The sequence below is a fragment of the Salvelinus namaycush genome, chromosome 33, assembly GCF_016432855.1.
Source record: "Salvelinus namaycush isolate Seneca chromosome 33, SaNama_1.0, whole genome shotgun sequence".
Taxonomy (NCBI): domain Eukaryota; kingdom Metazoa; phylum Chordata; class Actinopteri; order Salmoniformes; family Salmonidae; genus Salvelinus; species Salvelinus namaycush.
In genome coordinates, this window is record NC_052339.1 from 33,451,064 (window position 1) to 33,472,965 (window position 21,902).

General features: G+C 40.3%; 1 protein-coding gene across 1 annotated transcript; it reads left to right on the top strand.

Annotated features, from left to right (window-relative positions):
• The first annotated feature begins 537 nt into the window (after positions 1-537).
• On the top strand, positions 538-21,595 carry LOC120027758 (phenolphthiocerol/phthiocerol polyketide synthase subunit C-like). Its single transcript, XM_038972776.1, has 6 exons — positions 538-595; positions 1,124-1,277; positions 11,513-11,673; positions 14,786-14,992; positions 15,239-15,420; positions 15,507-21,595. Exons 1-6 carry the CDS (start codon positions 538-540, stop codon positions 21,057-21,059), a joined length of 6,315 nt encoding a protein of 2,104 aa, XP_038828704.1. The 3' UTR covers positions 21,060-21,595.
• The last annotated feature ends 307 nt before the right edge of the window (positions 21,596-21,902 follow it).

Sequence of the window (21,902 nt, forward strand, 5' to 3'; positions counted from 1 at the left end):
CCACTTGTTATCCAGCCTGCCCAGAGAGAGAACATTGCATTGAGGGTTTTATAATGGACTTGAGTACAGATTTTGACAACGATTTTTACATGTTGTTCCCAAACTTATTATTACGACAAAATTAAATATTTCTTCACAAAAAAAACAAATTGTTCTCACACATTAGCATTATTAAAACCCTTTATGCATCTCTTTTATTATCGTTCATATTCCCAATGACTTTTCTTACCCCAAATTCTTACACCAAATGCCCTGCCCACTTCACTCCTGCTCCAAAACGGTGACCAATCCAAGCAAGAGAAATTGGATAGAAAAGAGCAGGCGCTCTGAGCTATCCTTCAAAGACCAACCTACTACTACTACTACTACTACTACTACTACTACTACTGCTAATGAGCCAAAGAAACTGGAGGCAAATTGAGCACCTTCTATCTGAGTTTAGTTTATACTAGAGGTTTAGAAATAAGTGCATGCATTTCAGTGTCCAGCTGGTGTGTGTCACAGACAGCCAGGATGGAGGAGGAAGAGGGAGCCCGGATGGAGGAGGAAGAGGGAGCCATTGCAGTTGTTGGCATTGGATGCAGCTTCCCTGGAGGTTTGACAGTTTATCTATTTTGTGATGTAGCTAGTTCTCTTAAGAATTGTAATTCATTTCAGTATATCTTTTCACTCACTTTAAAGCAATTTGAGATGACTGGAAAGCAAAATAACTACTGTACAGATGTATGAGTAAAGAAAGGTCTAGAATCACCAGGCAAATCACTGGTTATTGCTATATGCAGTCATGGAATGTTTTCACCTCTTATAGAACCATAAGAAGCTGCTCAATTCATGTTGATTAATTAAATCATTACAATGCCAGCAATGTAAAACCTCAGACTACAGAGGTTATTAAACCGTGAGAACTATTCTGAAACATCTACGAACTTAGGTATGATCTAAATATCTGATCCAAATATGCTTTTAAAGCAATGTTTTATTTACAGACAAGCTACATTTTGTTAAATAACTATTGGTATGAAAAAGAATGCTTTGATGTAAAACTAATATTTTGATTACTTATTAATGTTGAAACAATTTAGATTAATTTTCCGATTCTGATACAACCAATATTCAATTCCAGGTGAGGGGCTTGACAGTTTCTGGAAGGTTCTTCTGGAAGGGAAGAACTGTGCAGTTCCAATCCCTGACGAGAGGTTCAACAGTACTTACTGGTATGATGCTGACAACAGAAAACCTGGGAAGTCTCACACTATCAAAGCTGCTCTCATAGATGGGTGAGTACGAAAATTCACTGACCATTTCTTTTATTTACCACTGCTACTGTTACTCAATTAATCATTGGAAGGGTTTGATTCCAAAACACAATCTTTTTTTCATCTGAAGTGAATGTCTGCTTTCTGTATTAATTATGGCTGTCCGCATACTTTTAGAACATTGACCTATTTGCCTGTTAATTTATCATAGAATCACAGTCTACTTCACCAAACAGGTGATTTAACAAACGCATTTGCGAAAAAAGCACTGTCGTTGCACCAATGTGTACCTAACCATAAACATCAATGCCTTTCTTAAAATCAATACACAAGTACAGTGGGGCAAAAAAGTATTTAGTCAGCCACCAATTGTGCAAGTTCTCCCACTTAAAAAGATGAGAGAGGCCTGTAATTTTCATCATAGGTACACTTCAACTATGACAGACAAAATGAGAAAAAGAATCCAGAAAATCACATTGTAGGATTTTTAAGGAATTTATTTGCAAATTATGGTGGAAAATACGTATTTGGTCACCTACAAACAAGCAAGATTTCTGGCTCTGAATTTTTTTTCTTAAAACTAGCTTGCTTAGTTAAATAAAGGTAAAATGAAAAAAGTCTTGCTGAAACCTTTAAAGGGAACTATCAGGAACGTTGCCTAATCTCCTGTTTGCTGGGATTATATCATTGACATGAGGAATTGGTACTAGTCAAAAGTTTGGACACACCTACTCATTCCAGGGGTTTCCTTTATTTTTTACTATTTTCTACATTGTAAAATAATAGTGAAAACATCAACTATGACATGACACATATGGAATCATGAAGTAACCAAAAAAGTGTTAAACAAATCAAAATATATTTTATATTTGAGATTCTTCAAACTGTCTTGATGACAGCTTTGCACACTCTTGGCATCTCAGCCAGCTTCATGAGTTAGTCACCTGGAATGCATTTCAATTAATAGGTGTGCTTGGTTAAAAGTTAATTGGTGGTAAATTCAATTGATTGGACATGATTTGGAAAGGCACACACCTGTCTATATAATGTCCCATAGTTGACAGTGCATGTCAGAGCAAAAACCAAGCCATGAGGTCAAAGGAATTGTCCGTAGAGCTCTGAGACATGATTGAATCGAGGCACATATCTGGGGAAGGGTACAAAAAATGTCTGCAGCATTGAAGGTCCCCAAGAACAAAGTGGCCTCCAACATTCTTAAATGGAAGAAGTTTGGAACCACCAAGACTCTTCCTAGAGCTGGCTGCCCGGCCAAACTGAGCCGTTGGGGGAGAAGGGCCCTGGTCAGAGAGGTGACCAAGAACCCGATGGTCACTCAGCGCTCCAGAGTTCCTCTGTGGAGATGGGAGAACCTTCCAGAAGGACAACCATCTCTGCAGCACTTCACCAATCAGGCCTCTATGGTAGAGTGGCCAGACGGAAGCCACTCCTCATTAAAAGGCACATGACAGCCCGATTGGAGTTTGCCAAAAGGCACCTAAAGGACTCACAGGCCATGAGAAACAAGATTCTCTGAAACCAAGACTGAACTCTTTGGCCTGAATGCCAAGTGTCACGTCTGTAGGAAATGGGAATGTTTTTCAGCGGCAGGGACTGGGAGACTAGTCAGGATCGAGGGAAAGATGAACTGAGCAAAATAGAGATCCTTGACAAAACCTGCTCCAGAGAGCTCAGGACCTCAGACTAGAGGTTGACTGATTATGATTTTTCAATACCGATACTGATTAATCGGATGATTAATGACAGCCTAGGAACTTGTTCAGGGGCAGAAAGACAGATTTGTACCTTGTCAGCTCGGGGATTTGAACTTGCAACCTTTCGGTTACTTTTTTTTTTTTTTTTTTTTTTTTTTTTTTTTTTGGGGTGGATCAGCTTAATATTGCGGAAAGAATGTTGCTTCCAATGTAATTGTCTGCATCATTTCCAATCCCCCATATTTTTTTGGGTAAATATATATATCCATACACGCATGCATACATATATACATATATACATACACATACCTATATAGACATACATACTTTTTTAAAGAATATACCTTTATTATTATTCCCCGCAACCCTACCACCGCTCCCCCAATTGGAGTAAACTAATAAACACTTCTGCTTTTACCTTCAATTTATACATCTTATACCTATTTTACAGACACAGACTACTTTATAATAGTTCTCTCTTGTTTGTTCTTAGTCCTTCCTCTATTTCTGTTGTCCATCCAATTTTATTTCCACTTGTAACTGTGCTATTTCACAAAAGCTCCGCACCTATACACATTTCACAGATCCCGTATGCCCTACATTGTTTATCTTGTTATTAGTCCCACCCTTCAGTTCTACTCAACCCTTCCCATCTATCTTCCAACATCATCCATTTCGGATTTTTATTTGCCATATATTTTTCAACTGTGCTGTGATGCTTCACAAAAGATTTGAACCTTCCTATTCTCATAGCTTCTACAGATTGTAAATTAAAAATAAACATTTTTGCTAAAATAATTATTATATTATTGATTGATTGACTATGGCTTTTCAAATCCCCCAGTATTGCTATCTGTAGCGTTAGTTCTAGGCAAATGTTGCAATTCTTCAGCCATTCCTGGACCTGTGACCAAAAACGAGCTACATATGGACAATACCAAAATAAATGGTCTAATGACTCTGCCTCCTCACAGCAGAATCTACAGAGCTGGGAAGATTGTATACCCCATATATATAACATTCTATTAGTTGCAAGAATTTTGTACAATAATTTAAATTGAAAAATTCGAAGTTTTGAATCCGGCGTTGTTTTGCGTATCAATTCATAAACCATGTGCCATGGAATGGGTACATCGAACATCTCTTCCCAACTATTCTGCAATTTATATGGCACAGCTGTCAGTTTTTTGGTCCTTAAATGAAATTGGTATATGTTTTTATTTATCACACTTTTCTTTAACCATTTATGTTCTTTAATACAGGGCCGACATACAAGTTCCTTACTTTTTTCCCCTTCTACTTGCCTCTTCCATTTTTGTGGTAATGCTGCAATTAATTGGTTGTAATTTTGGGTAGAGCAGACATTTCCATATGTCTGTGTTAGCTGCATGTGTGACATAACTCCACCAGTCCTATTTATGATATCATTCACAAAAATTATACCTTTTTTAAACATTTCTTCGATAAATACAGTTTTTTTATCAATTACTATATTTGAATTTAACCACAATATTTGTTGTACTATTTGTTCCGTCCTTTCAGGTGGATTAAACTGAAATTGCAACCAACTTTCTAAGGCTTGTTTAAAAAATAAGGATATTTTGGAGATTATTTCCTTTTCAAACAACCGAAAGTGAGCAGGTGTAATCTGAATAAAGGGAAAAAGGCCCTTCTTGAACATAGGATGAGACATTCGTACCAATTTACTAGAGAACCAGTTTGGATTTAAGTATAACTTTTGTATGACTGATGCCTTTAGTGAGAGGTCTAATGCTTTAATATTTAATAATTTCTGCCCTCCGAATTCATATTCGTTATATAAATAGGCCCTTTTAATTTTATCTGGCTTGCCGTTCCAAATAAAATGGAATATTTTTTGTTCATATAATTTAAAAAGCAGGTCACTAGGTGTAGGCAAAACCATAAGCAAATAGGTAAACTGTGATATGACTAAAGAGTTAATCAGGGTGATTTTTCCACAAATAGACAAGTATTTTCCTTTCCATGGTAGCAAGATCTTATCTATTTTTGCTAACTTTCTATAAAAATTTATTGGAGTGAGATCATTTCTTTCTTTTGGGATTTTTATACCGAGTATGTCCACATCTCCGTCAGACCATTTAATTGGTAAACTACATGGCAATATAAAATGTGTATTTTTTAGTGATCCAATACGTAATATGGTACATTTATCATAATTTGGTTTTAATCCAGAGAGGATAGCAAAGGTATCTAGATCCTCTATGAGGCCGTGGAGAGACTCTAGTTGTGGTTTTAAAAGAAAACATGAATCATCAGCGTACAATGACACCTTAGTTTTTAAGCCACGGATTTCTAATCCATTAATATTAATGTTTGATCTAATTTTAACAGCTAACATTTCGATGGCAATAATAAATAGATATGCCGATAGTGGACAACCTTGTTTTACTCCTCTAGATAGTTTAAAACTTTCTGAGATGTAGCCATTATTTACTATTTTACACCTAGGGTTACTATACATAATTTTAACCCATTTTATAAGAGATTCCCCAAAATTGAAATATTCTAGGCATTTATATATAAACTCCAGTCGTACTTTATCAAAAGCCTTTTCAAAATCAGCTATGAAAACCAGACCTGGTGTCCCCGATATTTCATAGTGTTCTATTGTTTCCAGTACTTGCCTTATATTATCTCCAATGTATCGTCCATGTAAAAAACCTGTCTGATTAGGATGAATAATATCTGACAAAACTTTTTTTATTCTATGCGCCAAGCATTTTGCTAGGATTTTTGCATCACAACACTGAAGTGTAAGAGGTCTCCAATTTTTTAATTGGACTGGATCTTTATATATACCACTTGGGTCCTGTTTCAGTAATAACGATATCAGACCTTCTTGTTGCGTGTCTGATAATCTACCATTTATATAGGAGTGGTTAAAACAAGCTAATAATGGTCCTTTGAGTATATCAAAAAAAGTTTTGTATACTTCCACTGGTATGCCATCCAGCCCTGGAGTTTTCCCATCCTTAAAGGCCCCAATTGCATCAAGCAGTTCCTCCTCTGTAATTTGGCCTTCACATGAGTCTTTCTGTACAGATGTTAATTTTACATTATTAATAGGAAAAAAATCCATACAATTAGTTTCAGTTAGTGGAGATGGAGGAGCCTGAAACGAAAACATATTCTTAAAGTACTTTACTTCCTCTTTCAAAATATCATTTGGTGAATCATGCGTGACTCCATCATTTGTAACAAGTTTTAATACATTTTTTTTTGGTAGCATTTCTATATTGAAGATTGAAAAAGAATTTGGTGCATTTTTCCCCATATTCCATCCAGTTCGCTTTATTTTTATAATGTATTACACTGGATCTTTCTTGAATAAGTTCCTCCATTTCTTTTTGTTTTTCCTCTAACTTATTCTGTGCCTCTATGGTACTGTTTTTATTGCTATCTAACTGTACTGTTAGTCCTTCAATTTCCTTTGTTAATATGGACTCTTTTGATCTAAATTCCCTTTGTTTTATAGATGAGTACTGAATTGCATGGCCTCTAAAGGCACACTTAAAAGTGTCCCATACAATAAGGGGATCTGCTGTACCTATGTTATGTCTGAAAAAGTCAGTTATAAAATCTTCTGTCCTAGTTCTAAACAATTTATCATCTAGTAGACTTTGATTAAATTTCCAATATCCTCGCCCACGTGGAAATTCTGTAAGAGAAATATATATGCCAATTATGTGATGATCCGACCGCATTCTGTCCCCTATCAACACTTTTTTAACTTTTGGTGCCAGAGAGAATGGTATAAGAAAGTAGTCAAGACGACTAGCTTGATTCAGCCTCCGCCATGTATATCTCACTAAATCAGGGTATTTAAGTCTCCATATATCCACTAATTCCAATATATCCATGACATTCATGATTTCCTTAAGTGCCTGAGGGTGATAGTTTGTAGTGTGATTTCCTTTCCGGTCTATAGAGGTATTTAAGACCGTATTAAAATCTCCCACTATAATAATAGAGTCTAGTGTTGCTTGTAGAGTTGATAAATTCTTATATATATTTTCAAAGAAGCTTGGATCATCATTATTCGGACCGTATAGGTTAACAAGCCATATTTGTTTATTGTCCAATAACATATTTAAAATAATCCATCTACCTTGAGGATCTGTTTGGACAATTTGCACATTTGGATCAAAATTATTGTTAATTAAAACCATCACCCCTTTTGAATTTCTTTGCCCATGGGAGAAATATATTTTGCCCCCCCAGTTCTTTTTCCACAAAACTTCATCTAAAACTGTTGAATGGGTTTCCTGTAAACAATAGATATTATAATCCTTCTCTTTTAGCCAGGTAAATACTGATCGTCTTTTCTTATTATCTGCTAAGCCATTACAATTGTAACTGGCTATACTTATTTCACCACTTACCATAATGAGACACACCTTTCATTCTTTTAATCAGAATATATTTTTGTAAACGTACTATTAAAAAGTAACATAATGATTGAGTGTCTATATAGTTGTACCATGATATTTGCATTACTACTAAGTAAACCTCCAATTGGTCCCTACTATTCCACCCGCTAAAAGGCCTCATCTCGAGATGGCTTGTCATCCCAATGCCCGGTAGACCACCCTCGACCCCCTGTATCCCATAGCCCTGAACCGACTGGGATCCATTCTTTGAAAAGAGCATACAGTGCCATTTACCGAATTGAAGAAGATCAATTACCATATGCATTTCCATTGCCCTCACCTCGATTTGTATTATGTATATCTGTGGATCATCCTCTATTGTCCCTAACATCTTTTACTTCTTCCTTCGCAACAGTTGTGGGATACACACATACACCCACACACACTCAGCCCTTACCCCCACACAACCATAAGCTCACTTTCTCAACAATTGCACCATCCCAGAGCCCAACTCAAGATGGGTCATGATTTACAAATGCACTTGCAGTTGCAGCTGCATGAGAAGGCCTGCAAGACCGCACAAAAAATTAGCAAAAATTGAGAGATTTATTTACCATTGTCATATCCTAGATAATGGAGGTCAAATGTACACCTTATTCCTGAAACACCCACAATACGGCCACCCGTCATGACCATGTCCCCACGCATCTCCATGCAGTCCGACTTTGATTTTGTGCCGCCAGGGCCACAATAATATACCCCCTCTCTGAATGTCCGAGTGTGACCCCCTCCCCATGGGTTACTGCAGCTAGTGTTGCCAGCACTGCCACTGCCTGGGTGGGGGCACCCCACCGGAATCCCCACCGGCTAGGTACAAGGTCGTCAAGGTTCTCATTAGCAGCTTTGAGAATTTCCTTGTATATTATGCTCTCCCTTATTGGGGCTTTGGCTTTGCAGGACCAACCCTGCCAAGCAGGCTCAGAATCTTGAGGGGGCAGTGCTGCTCTTGGTCTCTGACCTCATTTTAGCTGCATACAGACCGCTTACAGCGGGCACATAAAACAGTTAGGGACTTCTCCTTAGTATCTGGGTCATTCAGGTGGGTGTCTAGGGTATAGTGCCATGGACCGTACCATTAAAATAGGATAATAAATAATTAGATATAATTTATAAAAAAATAAATAAAAAATGTAGTTCTCCATGATAGGACAATAAATAAATAAGACGTATAATTCATTATAAAAGTATATCCATCATCTGAACAACATTGAAAGCCCTCTCATACCCGGCTCACAGCAATACATTGGCTCTGGGATATGCAACCTTTCGGTTACTAGCCCAACGCTCTAACCACTAGGCTACCCTGCCACCCCTTCATCCCACAAACATTCTAAAATGGTTCTGGCAACATTAAAACATGATGAGGATGTTCACCACTGATCCCGGTGTTGGTTGCAGTAAAACTTTATAATAAGGTATTTTATAATAAGTCCATATCCCACTTTCCCTGATACACCCTCAGAGAGTGGGGTCACGGCCAGGGCCTGCCATTATCAACGGCGACCTGTAGCAATTAGGGTTAAGTGCCTTGCTCAAGGGCATAGACAGATTTTTTTCACCTAATCGGCTTGGGAATTCGAACTAGCAACCTTTTGGTTACTGGCCCAATGCTTAAACTGCTAGGCTACCTGCCACTGAGGAGAGGTTGCATGATGATGCCAAGGGAATGTTCAATGGGGGACCTTTGTCTAGTTCCCTGTAACTCACCAGGATGTCATTGAGGACCATGTGAGGACTTTTTTAGGACGTTCTCAGGACTTTCATTTTACTAGTCATTAGGACGTTGCGTGATGGTCCAAGGGAACGTCCCTGAAAACTAAAATGAGTCGTTAGGACGTCCCCGGAACATCACGAAATGGTCACTTTAAGTGGTCAGAACGTTTTATCATGGTCCTCTGGAAGTTTTTTTTCTAGTTCCCATTTTGTTCCAGGGACATTCCCTACAACTACACAAATGTCTAGGGGACCCTGACACAATGTTCTAAGAACATCCTAAAAACGTAATTGGGGACGTTGCTGGAACAAAATGGAAACTAGACAAAAATTTCCAGAGAAACATCAACATTTGAACAGTGGCATATCGCAGTTTTGCAAGACCCCCCTCAGAAGCAAGTGATTTTAATTTATTATAATTTGGAAGTTGTTATCTTAACCAAAGAAACAGATGCAGAGTGCTTAGTTTTATAATGATATTTAAATTGTCTCACGTTGCTGCAATCCACGTCACTTTCATGTAAAATGTGGTAATTCATTTCAAGTTGGTCTTCAAAAACGTTATTTTCGCAGAAGAGTTTTGCTAAGTAATTGTCTGTAATTAAACCTTTTAACAATTTCTAGTCTAAAATGTTATTTAATTTGTAATATGTCATATTCTTTAATTTATATTTTTCCTATTTCGATTGTGTTGTTCCTGATAGGATGTTACTTCATTGGGGCGGGAGTAGTGAGACAATGACCATTTCCGCTGTCTGGTATCAGGGTCTTTCTACACTGCTCAAAAAAATAAAGGGAACACTTAAACAACACAATGTAACTCCAAGTCAATCACACTTCTGTGAAATCAAACTGTCCACTTAGGAAGCAACACTGATTGACAATAAATGTCACATGCTGTTGTGCAAATGGAATAGACAAAAGGTGGAAATTATAGGCAATTAGCAAGACACCCCCAATAAAGGAGTGGTTCTGCAGGTGGTGACCACAGACCACTTCTCAGTTCCTATGCTTCCTGGCTGATGTTTTGGTCACTTTTGAATGCTGGCAGTGCTTTCACTCTAGTGGTAGCATGAGATGGAGTCTACAACCCACACAAGTGGCTCAGGTAGTGCAGCTCATCCAGGATGGCACATCAATGCGAGCTGTGGCAAGAAGGTTTGCTGTGTCTGTCAGCGTAGTGTCCAGAGCATGGAGGCGCTACCAGGAGACAGGCCAGTACATCAGGAGACGTGAAGGAGGCCGTAGGAGGGCAACAACCCAGCAGCAGGACCGCTACCTCCGCCTTTGTGCAAGGAGGAGCACTGCCAGAGCCCTGCAAAATGACCTCCAGCAGGCCACAAATTTGCAAGTGTCAGCATATGGTCTCACAAGGGGTCTGAGGATCTCATCTCGGTACCTAATGGCAGTCAGGCTACCTCTGGCGAGCACATGGAGGGCTGTGCGGCCCCACAAAGAAATGCCACCCCACACCATGACTGACCCACCGCCAAACCGGTCATGCTGGAGGATGTTGCAGGCAGCAGAACGATCTCCACGGCGTCTCCAGACTCTGTCACGTCTGTCACATGTGCGTGTGAACCTGCTTTCATCTGTGAAGAGCACAGGGCGCCAGTGGCGAATTTGCCAATCTTGGTGTTCTCTGGCAAATGCCAAACGTCCTGCACGGTGTTGGGCTGTAAGCACAACCCCCACCTGTGGACGTCGGGCCCTCATACCACCCTCATGGAGTCTGTTTCTGACCGTTTGAGCAGACACATGCACATTCCTCATCAAATGAATCCTCATCAATTCTTAGGCTTCAAAACGGAGGAAAATCTAGAAATTCACAAAAGTTGATTTTTAATCTGTCAACAAAAAAAATGGTGCAATATTGTCGTTGCTCTGCGATCACACAGATTTAAGAAAAGGTCATTTTCAGTCTGACTGTTAATCTTTTTTATGTCAGGTTCTAATTCTCAGAGTATTACTACCTGATATAATGTAAACGTTATACATTACCCTCTCTCCCCCAGTGGCATGAATAAGTATATTTCATATTCTCAGAACCCAAAAGTTATGTCCTCTGTTTACTGAAATACACAATACCTCAGGTACACTCCTAGAGAAAAAGGTGCCATCTAGAACCTTAAACGGTTCTTCAGCTGTACCCATAGGAGAACCCTTTGAAGGATTATTTTTGGTTCCATGTAGAACCCTTTTCCACAAATGGTTTCATTTTACATGGAACCTAAAAGGGCTTTCCTATGGGGACAGTTGAAGAACCCTTTTGGAACTGTTTTTTCTAAGAGTGTGAGGTACACCATTGCTGACAGTTGTTTGCTTGGAGTTCCCCTTTGAATTATTTATCATTTTGCAGGTTTAATGAGTTTGATCACAAATTCTTTGGCATCACTGAAACTGAAGTGGAACAAATGGACCCCCAGCAAAAACTCCTTCTTCAGTGTACATACAGGGCTCTGGAGAATGCTGGGATGCCAATGGAGAAGGCCAGTGGGACCAAGACAGGAGTGTTTATAGGTAAAGTGGATAATAATGTGTTATTTTAGGGTGTTTTCACAGCCAGTGTCCCATAAAAGAATCTTATGGTATGGCTTGTTCAGAAGTGCGTTCACCGATTTTCAATTTTATCAAATTATCCTGCTTTCTCCTACAAAGACAGCAATGTGAATGCAAAGGCGATTTGGACCACGGAAATGTTGGGCCTTAATAATTACGAAAACCTCCCAGAAATTACCCCAACTACCCCAAACAGCTACTCCAAAATACCCCAGACCATCCCAAAATACCTCTAATGGCAACAAAATACTCCAAGCAACACCAAACTACCCCAGAATACCAGAAACTCCCTCTACGGCCACAAGATGACACTGTTGTGCATGAAATTTAGCCATCCTTCGACCAGTTTTATCTCATTTTATCAAATAAAATGCCTTAATCAAATATATGCAATTGATTCTCCATCGTAGTGGCCCTTTGGTCTCCTTTTCTTGAAAATACAGCTCCTGGCAGAGAGCGCAGAAGTGCTGCCCCGCTCCTCTGAACTAAAAATACATTATGTTTTTGCCTAGTAGTAGTAACTGAAACATGGATACTGGCTGTAGGACTATAACTCGCACATGTGGCCTAATATAATAGTATTTATTGCAGTTAAATTATACATCAAATATGAATTTTGTCTCATACATGATTTCTTTCAGCATCTTGAGAGAATGGGAAAGCACGGTTAGGGACTGTGCAAACATGCTGTCTTTGTCAGGGACATAAAAGCTGACAGTAGGCTATTTCAACCACATAAAATATGCATCCAAGACGAACTGAAATCTTATCAGATTCATGTTGGACCGTTTTTCACAGCTTTCCGTTTCCTTAAAACTGGTCAAACTGATGTTCTTTGGACATTTTGCAGGAAAAATCCACTGTTTTAGAGTTATTGCTATTTTCTCCACGGTCCCTACAAGTCCTTGCTCTGAGAGCAGAAATGGAAGAGAGAACCTTTGCCCATTTAGAAATGGAAGAGAAAACCTTTAAACCAATCAGAAATGGAAGAGAAAACCTTTAAACCAATCAGAAATGGAAGAGAGAACCTTTGCCCACCCAGAAACGGAAGAGAGAACCTTTGCCCACCCAGAAACGGAAGAGAAAACCTTTAAACCAATCAGAAATGGAAGAGAGAACCTTTGCCCACCCAGAAACGGAAGAGAAAACCTTTAAACCAATCAGAAATGGAAGAGAGAACCTTTGCCCACCCAGAAACGGAAGAGAAAACCTTTAAACCAATCAGAAATGGAAGAGAGAACCTTTGCCGATGTCAACTAGATTAGACTTATTATTGATGCATTCATTCTATTTATTTATGACATTCTTCTGGTAATTCTACTAGGGCAACAAGTCGGCCTAATGACAAAAGAGAAGCTGCAAGTTGGCTAACAAATAGCCTATAAAATGTCTGAAGTTGTAGGCAGAAAATGTTCTAAAATAGGGGTGGAAGTAGCCTGAGTAGACAGAGATGACCACCTGGGACCGTGACAGCAGTGGAATCAACCAATCACTTCAGTCTACACTATGCCTAATGACAATCGTCAAATGTCATAACCCTTTTGGTGTTTTAAGATGAATGGCGGGTGCACAATGCACTGTTTAGAAACTGTATTAAACATGTGCAGGGAGCCTACTTTTTTAAGTGATTTGTTTAACAATCAGATAAAAACATCATGCCTGGTTGTTTTAATATCACATTAAAAGGTAATAGCCAAAAATGTTTACAGATTAACTTAAATGACATGTCTTTAGTATTATTAAAAGAAAATGGTGTGCACTCATAGGAGGTCCTGCACCCCCTTTCGTTCCGCTGTCCCTGGCTCCTGAATGTGTAATTAGCTCCATGACTACAGCCCTGCACGGCGCTTTCTATAGTAGGGAGCTAGGTTTTTTATTTCCTACAGCATAACTTTTAGCCAGCGTGAGCACAAGCCGGTTTATCAAGTGTTCTTGGGCATAAACTATGTGTTGAAATGTAGAAAATGTAACCGACAGAGCATAATTTATATGCTGAGCAGCATAAACCTCTTAAAGATGCACTATACTGATATCGCTCCGCCATTTCCTGGTTGCTAAAATTCGAATAGTTCGCCTAATTTAAGTTTGTGACAAGTGTAGTGTAGAGAATCATTGTACAATCTAACCCGCTGTGACATATCTTTTCAATAACCAAAAATATAATATTTTCAGCTGTTTTGAAGCTGGTGTATAAAACCAAAAGTAAAAGATGCAAAAACGAAACTTCATAACAGGAAGCATAGAAATAGCACACATAGAACAGATCTACCGTTTCTTAGACTTCCTTTCAATTAGAATGACAGATCTATAACTCACATTACTATGTGAATTTAGTGGTCCCCAAAAAGTGACTTATTGCCGCTTTGAAGATGTTTAGATGGTACAATGATTCTCTACCCTATACTTGCTGGTTTTGTCACAAACTGAAATTAGGCAAATTAGAATGTTAGCAACCAGGAAAACGGCATAGTTCCGCATATTTCCGCATAGGAACGGCATAGTTCCGCATATTTCCGCATAGGAACGGCATAGTTCCGCATATTTCCGCATAGTGCATCTTTAAGAGAAGCAGCACTGTTTACGCCAAGGTTTTATTGAAATGATTAGGAGCATCTGACACTCTGCAAATGTCTGGTGTCTAGTAAAGCAGGGGCTCAGGCTCTAGCAACAGAAATAGATAAAGGGAACATTTGACAGGTTAAAGAAGGATTTTTAAGCCTTGAGACAAATTACACATGGATTACGCATATGTGCCATTCAGAGGGCAAATGGGCAAGACAAAAAATGTAAGTGAACTGGATATGGTAGCATTTACCCTAGCCCTTACCCTAATCATAAGTATGTTGTACAGTGTAACAATTAGTATTTACAATACTTGTTACACTGTATTTACAGGAATAATGACATAGTTATAAAGACATTGTAATGTAAGCGAATTGGCTATTGATTATTTAATAATTTCGGTATTATTGTCTATTTTTGACTGCATTGGTCCTCCATTGAAAGAAAGCCCACACACAATAAAATGTCAGTTGTGTATTATTTCAATAATGTGTGCCTATTTTCATTCAAGGGCTTATGAACAGAGATTATGAACAATCTGCTGCATTTATGAACCCAAATTTAATCAACCACTGCACCGGCACCGGACTTTCTATGAGTATAGCAGCCAACAGAATCTCCTACATCTTCAACTTCACTGGACCCTCTCTCTCCATTGACTGTGCCTGCTCTTCATCCCTTGTTGCTCTTCATTTAGCTTGTCAAGCCATAAGACAAGGTGTGTAATGTATCACATTTACCTACGTTTTACAACGCATGCAACATTTTGTCAAAATGTAATCTTACACACTGACTGAATTCACTACAACAACAAAAAAATCTAAAATCCGATTTATTTTACAAAGCCCTTTTTCCGCAGCTCTGTCAAAGTGCCCTGAAGAGCAAAGCAGAGGCAAAAGCATGGTGGCTCTCATCACAAAATATAATCTGACAGATTTGTATACTGTATGCTTTCGCTTCTCAGGTGACTGCGAGATGGCTCTTTGTGGTGGCGTCAATTGTATCATACAGCCACTAGTCTTTGTCGCTCTCAGCAAAGCAAAGATGATTTCACCTGAAGGCACCAGCAAACCTTTCTCCAGCAGAGCAGATGGCTATGGCAGAGGAGAGGGTTGTGGGATTATTCTTCTGAAGCCACTAAAAAAAGTAAATTATTTTCTGTTTCACTGTCACAAAATTGCTCTCACTTTGATTTTTTTTTAACCCTACACACTGATTTCTATTTGACACAGGCTCTCAAGGAGAATGACCATGTGTGGGGCATCATAAGCAACACGGCTGTAAACCAAGATGGCCACACAGTCACTCCAATTACCAAGCCATCCATGGTCCAGCAAGAGGAGCTGCTGCGCGGAATCTATTCAGAGTCTGACCTGTTATCGGTCCAGTACATAGAGGCTCATGGGACTGGAACTCCAGTGGGGGATCCCATAGAAGCAGGCAGCATCTCCAAAGTCATTGCCAAAGCCAGACCTCCAGGTTCAGAGACACTCCTCATCGGCTCTGTGAAAGGCAACATTGGACACACTGAATCTGCAGCTGGAGTGGCAGGGCTAATCAAGGTACTCCTAATGATGAAACATGAAACCATTGTCCCTTCACTGTTCTACTCTGAGGACAGTGCCAGTATAGATGCTAAAGCCTTGAATGTAATGATTCCTACTAAAGCAGAAAAGTGGAGAGATTCTATTGCAAGAGTTGCAGGAATAAACAATTTTGGTTTTGGAGGAACAAATGCACATGTTATTGTCAAACAACACAAGCAGTCAAATGTTCCTCAAAAAAGTGGTAGGAAATCACACAATTTATTTGTCCTCTCTGCCAGTTCTGAAAAGTCTATGAGTATGATGATGGAGGACACAATTCAACAGATAGACAGAGACAACAAAGGGGATCTAGAAGCTCTTGCATACACATCTGCATGTAGAAGAAGCCACTTGAAACATCGATATCGGAAAGCATTCAGAACTCTCTCTCTGGCTGATCTAAAAGATCAACTCAAGTCTGCCATGAACAAGGTAACAACGCCATCTTACTCAGATCCCAGGCTAGTATTTGTCTTCTGTGGGAACGGTGTAACCTATCAAGGCATGTGCCAGCAGCTCCTGAAACATGAGCCTGTGTTCAGACAGAAGATCAGCCAAATTGAGAAGCTTTTCCAAAAGTTCAATAACATGAGTATCATAGAGAGACTTGAGAGTGAATCAGAGAGTAAGGATCTTTCAAAACCAGATGTTGTCCAGCCCCTCCTCTTTGCCATTCAGGTTGGCATAGCCAGTCTCTTCAAGCACTGGGGCATCAAACCTGATGCCATTCTTGGCCACTCTGTAGGAGAGGTTGCTGCTGCCCACTGCTCTGGTCTGTTGTCCCTTGAGGATGCAGTGAAGGTGATCTACTTCCGCAGTACTCTGCAGAATAAGGTCACAGGAGGGAAAATGCTTGTGGTCAGTAACATGGTCGTATCAGAGGTCTTGAACCTCCTTCCCTCCTACTCAAATAAGATTTCCTTGGCTGCCTTCAACAGCCCACAGTCCTGCACCCTCTCAGGTGATGCAGAGGCTATAGACAGTCTCCATCGAAAGCTGAGCAGCTCAGTCAAGAGTAAGAATCTGTTCCTCCGTGTTTTGGATGTCCCTGCTGCATACCACAGCCAGATGATGGATCCCATCCTGTCTCAACTAGAGGACAGTATTGGCTCTTTACAGGTCAATGATGTTGAGACACAATTGTTCTCCACAGTGACAGGAAAGGAGGTAGAGCAGACGGACTTCAGCACAGGCAAATACTGGGCCAGGAACATTCGAGATCCAGTTTCATTTGAACAGGCAGTGAGATCAGCAACCAAAGAGAAAAAGAATGTAGTCTTTGTGGAGATTGGCCCGAGAAGAGCTCTACAAAGAAACATCCAGGAGACTCTGGGAAATGACACCATAGTTCTGTCCTCAGTGCAGCCAGATAAAGATCATGAGACAATGCTGAATACTGTGTCCAAACTGTTTGAGTTGGGGGTTCAGGTAGACTGGGATCAGTTCTACAGAGGCCGTGAGGCTTCACCAACACCTTTCCCAAGGTATCAGTTTGATTCTACTCAGAGAGATGTTATCATTGCTGCATCAAAGGTACATCATACATCAGCTAATCATCCTGTGCTAACTCATACAGCTAGCGATAGCAATATCTTCAGTTGTGATCTGTCTTCTGACTCAGTATCCTACCTGCATGAGCATAAACACAATGGTGTTGCCATACTCCCTGGTGCCTTCTATATTGAGTTGGGTTTGGCTGCCTTCATGGCCAGTGCCAAACCAAAGGTTCCACTCAACACACTGCAAGTCAGTATCAGTTTTCAGAGTCCCTATGTTTTCACACAGAATGCACCAGAGATTAAAGTGCAACTTGAACCAGCAGTGGATGAGACCCATTTTAAGATATATTCTCCCTCCACAAACCATGCATCAGGTACAATAACGTGCAAGCGAGGACAGCTAGCTGAAGAGCAGAACATTTCGCTAAGCTCGATCTACAAAAGATGCAATTCAGTGTTGAGTTCTGAAAAGTTCTACACTGAAATTGCTCTGGGTGGGTTTCAGTATGGCACTGTTTTCCAGAACACGGGGGATGTACACTATGGTGAAGAGTTTAAGGAGGCTTTTTCAGATGTCACAGTTCCAGAGGAATTGCTGCCTCAGTTGCATGAATACTGCATTCACCCTGTAGTGTTAGACTTCCTGATGCAACTTGCTCCTGTTACAGTAGCATATAGATCCTCTTCAAGGCCCGGGTTTCCTGTCAAAATAGGCAGCTTGACAGTGTTTGAACCCCTGCAAGAGGAAATGATTGTGTATCTGAAAGCAATTGATGAAGGCGTTGATCACTTTGAAGTATGTGGTTGCTTTACAGACAAAGAGGGAAGAGTTTTGGTTGAGCTTAAGCATGTGATGATTAAATATGTTGGGAGCCGCTCTCATGTTGTTGAAGAATACTTTTTCCACAATGACTTCAATGTTGTCTGTGAGGATATCAATTCCTCTAATGCCAGTGAGGCACCAAAGGCCTTGGTCTTTTCTGACCAGGTAGGCCTTCCAAAAGCCATGCAACCACACTTAAGTTCACAGTCTAGATACATCTCCTTCACACAATCTAAGGAGGTCTTGAGCCATGGATTTCCTACACTCCTGGCAAACCTTAATATCACAGATCTCAACAAACACTTTCAGGAGGTCTTATTTGTGTGGGGTCGGGAAGATGTTACTTCACTAAGAACCGAGTATGTTCTGGAGAATATGGTAAGCTGCTGTGAGATGTTCAGGAAAATTGTCCTGGCACTGAGGGCCATGCAATTTACAAATTCTATCAGAGTAATAACCTACAAGGCAGCGGAGAGCACAGTGGGCCACATCAGCGCAGGCTTTGTCCTGTCAGGCATGACTAGATCGTGTGCTGCAGAAATGGAAAACCTTTCCTTCCAACTGATTGACATCAACTCTGTCTCTACAGAGGACATCAGAGCTCTGTCTCAGGTCTTAAAGTCATACCCTTGCAAAAGATACCCAGAGTTGGTTGTGAAAGGTGGGCTGATTTTGAAACCTGATATTGTACATACTCCCATTGGAAGCATTGAGAGCACTGGGGGAAGGATTTTCTCTTCAATGTCTGAGCCATGCATCTTTCAGACAAATGACCCCTACAGAATGACTAGCTTGTCTGCTGTTCCCTGTGATGTTGACGATACAAACATCCAAGAGAAATCAGTTGAGATTCAGCTCAATAAGATATGTGTTCATTCCTCAGACTACTGTCCTGTCAGTGTCTCTGACCTGAACTATGGTCAGACAATATACTGGAACAATCACACATCTCAGAAGCACCAGCTCCTGGTTCTTGACTTCTGTGGTACTGTCACAGCTGTAGGGAAAAATGTGAACAAACTGAAAGTGGGAGACCATGTCGTATCATGTTATCCCATTGCTGCATCTTCTAAGATTGTGATTCCCGAAGCAGCATGCTACAAGACAAAGAGGCTCACATTTCTGAAAGAGGCTCCTTGTGTCTCCTACTTTGTTCTGGCATGGGAAATACTGCACAGACTGTTACCTACCATCAAACAACAGAGAAGGTTGAGCATCATCTCCTCTGTTCCTGACTCTAGTCTGCTGAAGGTCCTAATCCAAACAGCAAACAAATCAGGATGGAAGGCCATTGTAGGGACACCGTGCAATGGGATGTTTGTTGATGCAATTCTCCTCCTTCCACCATTTGATAAATCTCTGTTGGCAGAAGTCAGCAATTGTCCTGATGTCAGACATGTTGTCATTGTCTGTGAATCCCAGTCCCACTGCTCGCTTGAACAGAGGGCTTTCCAGAATGTTAAGGATAGTGTTCACATACAGACTCTTCAGATGTCCAGCATCTTACAAAAGGGATCACTCATTACCAAGAGGCCACACATTTATCGTTGGCTCCAGTCCATGCATTTGGACAGGATATCATTTTCTCTAGAGACCTCTACCTTTCAGAGAATGTCATCCGGTAGCATTGACTTCCTGTCTGTTGAGGAATCTGAGTCGTACTTCAGCGCAAAGACTCTGCCTGTTGAGGAATCTGAGTCGTACTTCAGCTCAAAGACCCTGTCTGTTGTGGCGCTGGGTAAAGATGATTCCAAAGGTGCACTGTCCAACATTCAGTTGCTGCCTAAACCAACCCCGCTTTTCCAGAAGAAGTCTGTGTACATTGTCACAGGTGGTCTCTCTGGGCTGGGGTTTGAAACAGTGAAGTTCCTTTCGAAGAAAGGTGGAGAGTACATCGTCATACTCTCCAGAAGTAGCCCCACACCAGACATACAGCAGGAGATAGTCATTCTGGAGAGACAATGGAGTGCCCGTATTGTATGGATGGCATGTGATGTCTCTGTCTCTGAGCATGTGCTCAGAGTGATTGGTCTCATTGGTCAGAAGTTTCCCTCTTGGCCAATCAAAGGGGTGTTTCACAGTGCAGTCGTCCTGCATGATGGGTTGATTGAAAACCTTGACAAATCCCACTTTGAGAAAGTCCTAAAGCCCAAGGTGAATGGAGCTCTGAATCTGCACCACGCCACAAAACACTGCAAGTTAGACTACTTTGTGTGCTACTCTTCCATCGCTTCTTTCCTTGGCAATGCCTCACAAACAAACTATGCAGCAGCTAATTCATTCCTGGACTACTTCTGTCAGTATAGACGGAATATTGGCCTATCTGGGCAATCCATCAACTGGGGAGCTTTGAACCTTGGTCTCCTGCTTAACAAGGATCATTTACACAGGTTTCTGGAGACAAGGGGATTGATGGTGATGGATGTTACAGAGATTCATGAGAGTTTGGAACAATGCCTCTTGCTAAACAAACCCCAACAGGTTGTATGTAGGTTTCACATCAAGAACATGATGAGCAATGTCCTCTCTCAAAATGCATCATTGACCATGCGTATGACTGCATTCGTGGATGAGGCAGTGCAAAAACTCAAATTCCAAAAGTCACAGTCTGAACATACTTCTGTGCCATCATCCCCACGTGAATACATCAGGTCTGTACTGAGTCAAACAATTGGTGTTGACAAGAATGAGTTAGATGACAATTCTACTCTCCCTGCCTTAGGCATCGACTCAATGCTAGCCATGACCCTGCAGAACCTCATCTTTCAGGATAGGGGTGTGAATGTGCCTCTGGTTACATTGCTGGACCCCAATGGGACACTGTCTACATTGGTATCAATTCTGAGTACTGAGGGTGAATCTCAGAATGATGATTAGAAAGAGGAATGATAGATGACATGTTCACAAGACAATAGAGATTCCAATTTAACATTTATAGTTAGAGGTGGCCGGTAGAGACATATCCTGAACCTAGAGAGTACGCCGGCTCGCCTTCCATGTCTGGGTGTATTCCCACCTGTAGCAGTGACTGCCCAGGTATGTTTTTAGTCAGTAATCAGGCAGAGGGGGCCGGTAGAGACATATCCTGAACCTAGAGAGTATACCGGCTCGCCTTCCATGTCTGGGTGTATTCCCACCTGTAGCAGTGACTGCCCAGGTATGTTTTTAGTCAGTAATCCCACAGGTAAGGAAAAATGTTTGGAACAAAGACTCCATACTATTTCTCCCTGATGTTTAGAAGATCCAAGCAGCTATATTTGTGTAAACATAACGACTATATTTGTGTAAAAATAATGACTGTATTTGTGTAAACATAATGACTGTATTTGTGTAAATATATTTCTGTAATAATGATGTTTTTACACTTTTTTATATGTTTATCTGTTAGGATATTAATCTTAAAAACACGTAATAATCTGTACTGTATTTCTTCTGTAAAATTTAAAATAAAATGATTTCAAATGAACCAGTTTAAAGTCACTTAACTTTAAAGAATTTATGAGTTAACATTATTGTTCTTATTATGGGTTCAAGCAGCGAAGATGGGTGAAACCCTATTGTATTTCTTGCCGTTTATTATTATTATCGTTCTTCTGCCGATTTGGTAAAAAAAAATTGCAAATTCCCATGAGATGGTCAGGCTTTAACAACCAATTGAAAATGCTAAATTTGAAAGGTCACGCCCCTCACCCCGCCCGTTTGATCTAGACTCCTGAAGTT

Excerpts from the sequence above, each read along its gene's own strand:
- LOC120027758 (XM_038972776.1), top strand. The coding sequence starts at position 538 with ATGGAGGAGGAAGAGGGAGCCATTGCAGTTGTTGGCATTGGATGCAGC. Across the intron at positions 11,674-14,785 it reads CAAGACAGGAGTGTTTATAG|GGCTTATGAACAGAGATTAT; the intron begins GTAAAGTGGATA and ends TTTTCATTCAAG. Across the intron at positions 14,993-15,238 it reads TTGTCAAGCCATAAGACAAG|GTGACTGCGAGATGGCTCTT; the intron begins GTGTGTAATGTA and ends TTCGCTTCTCAG.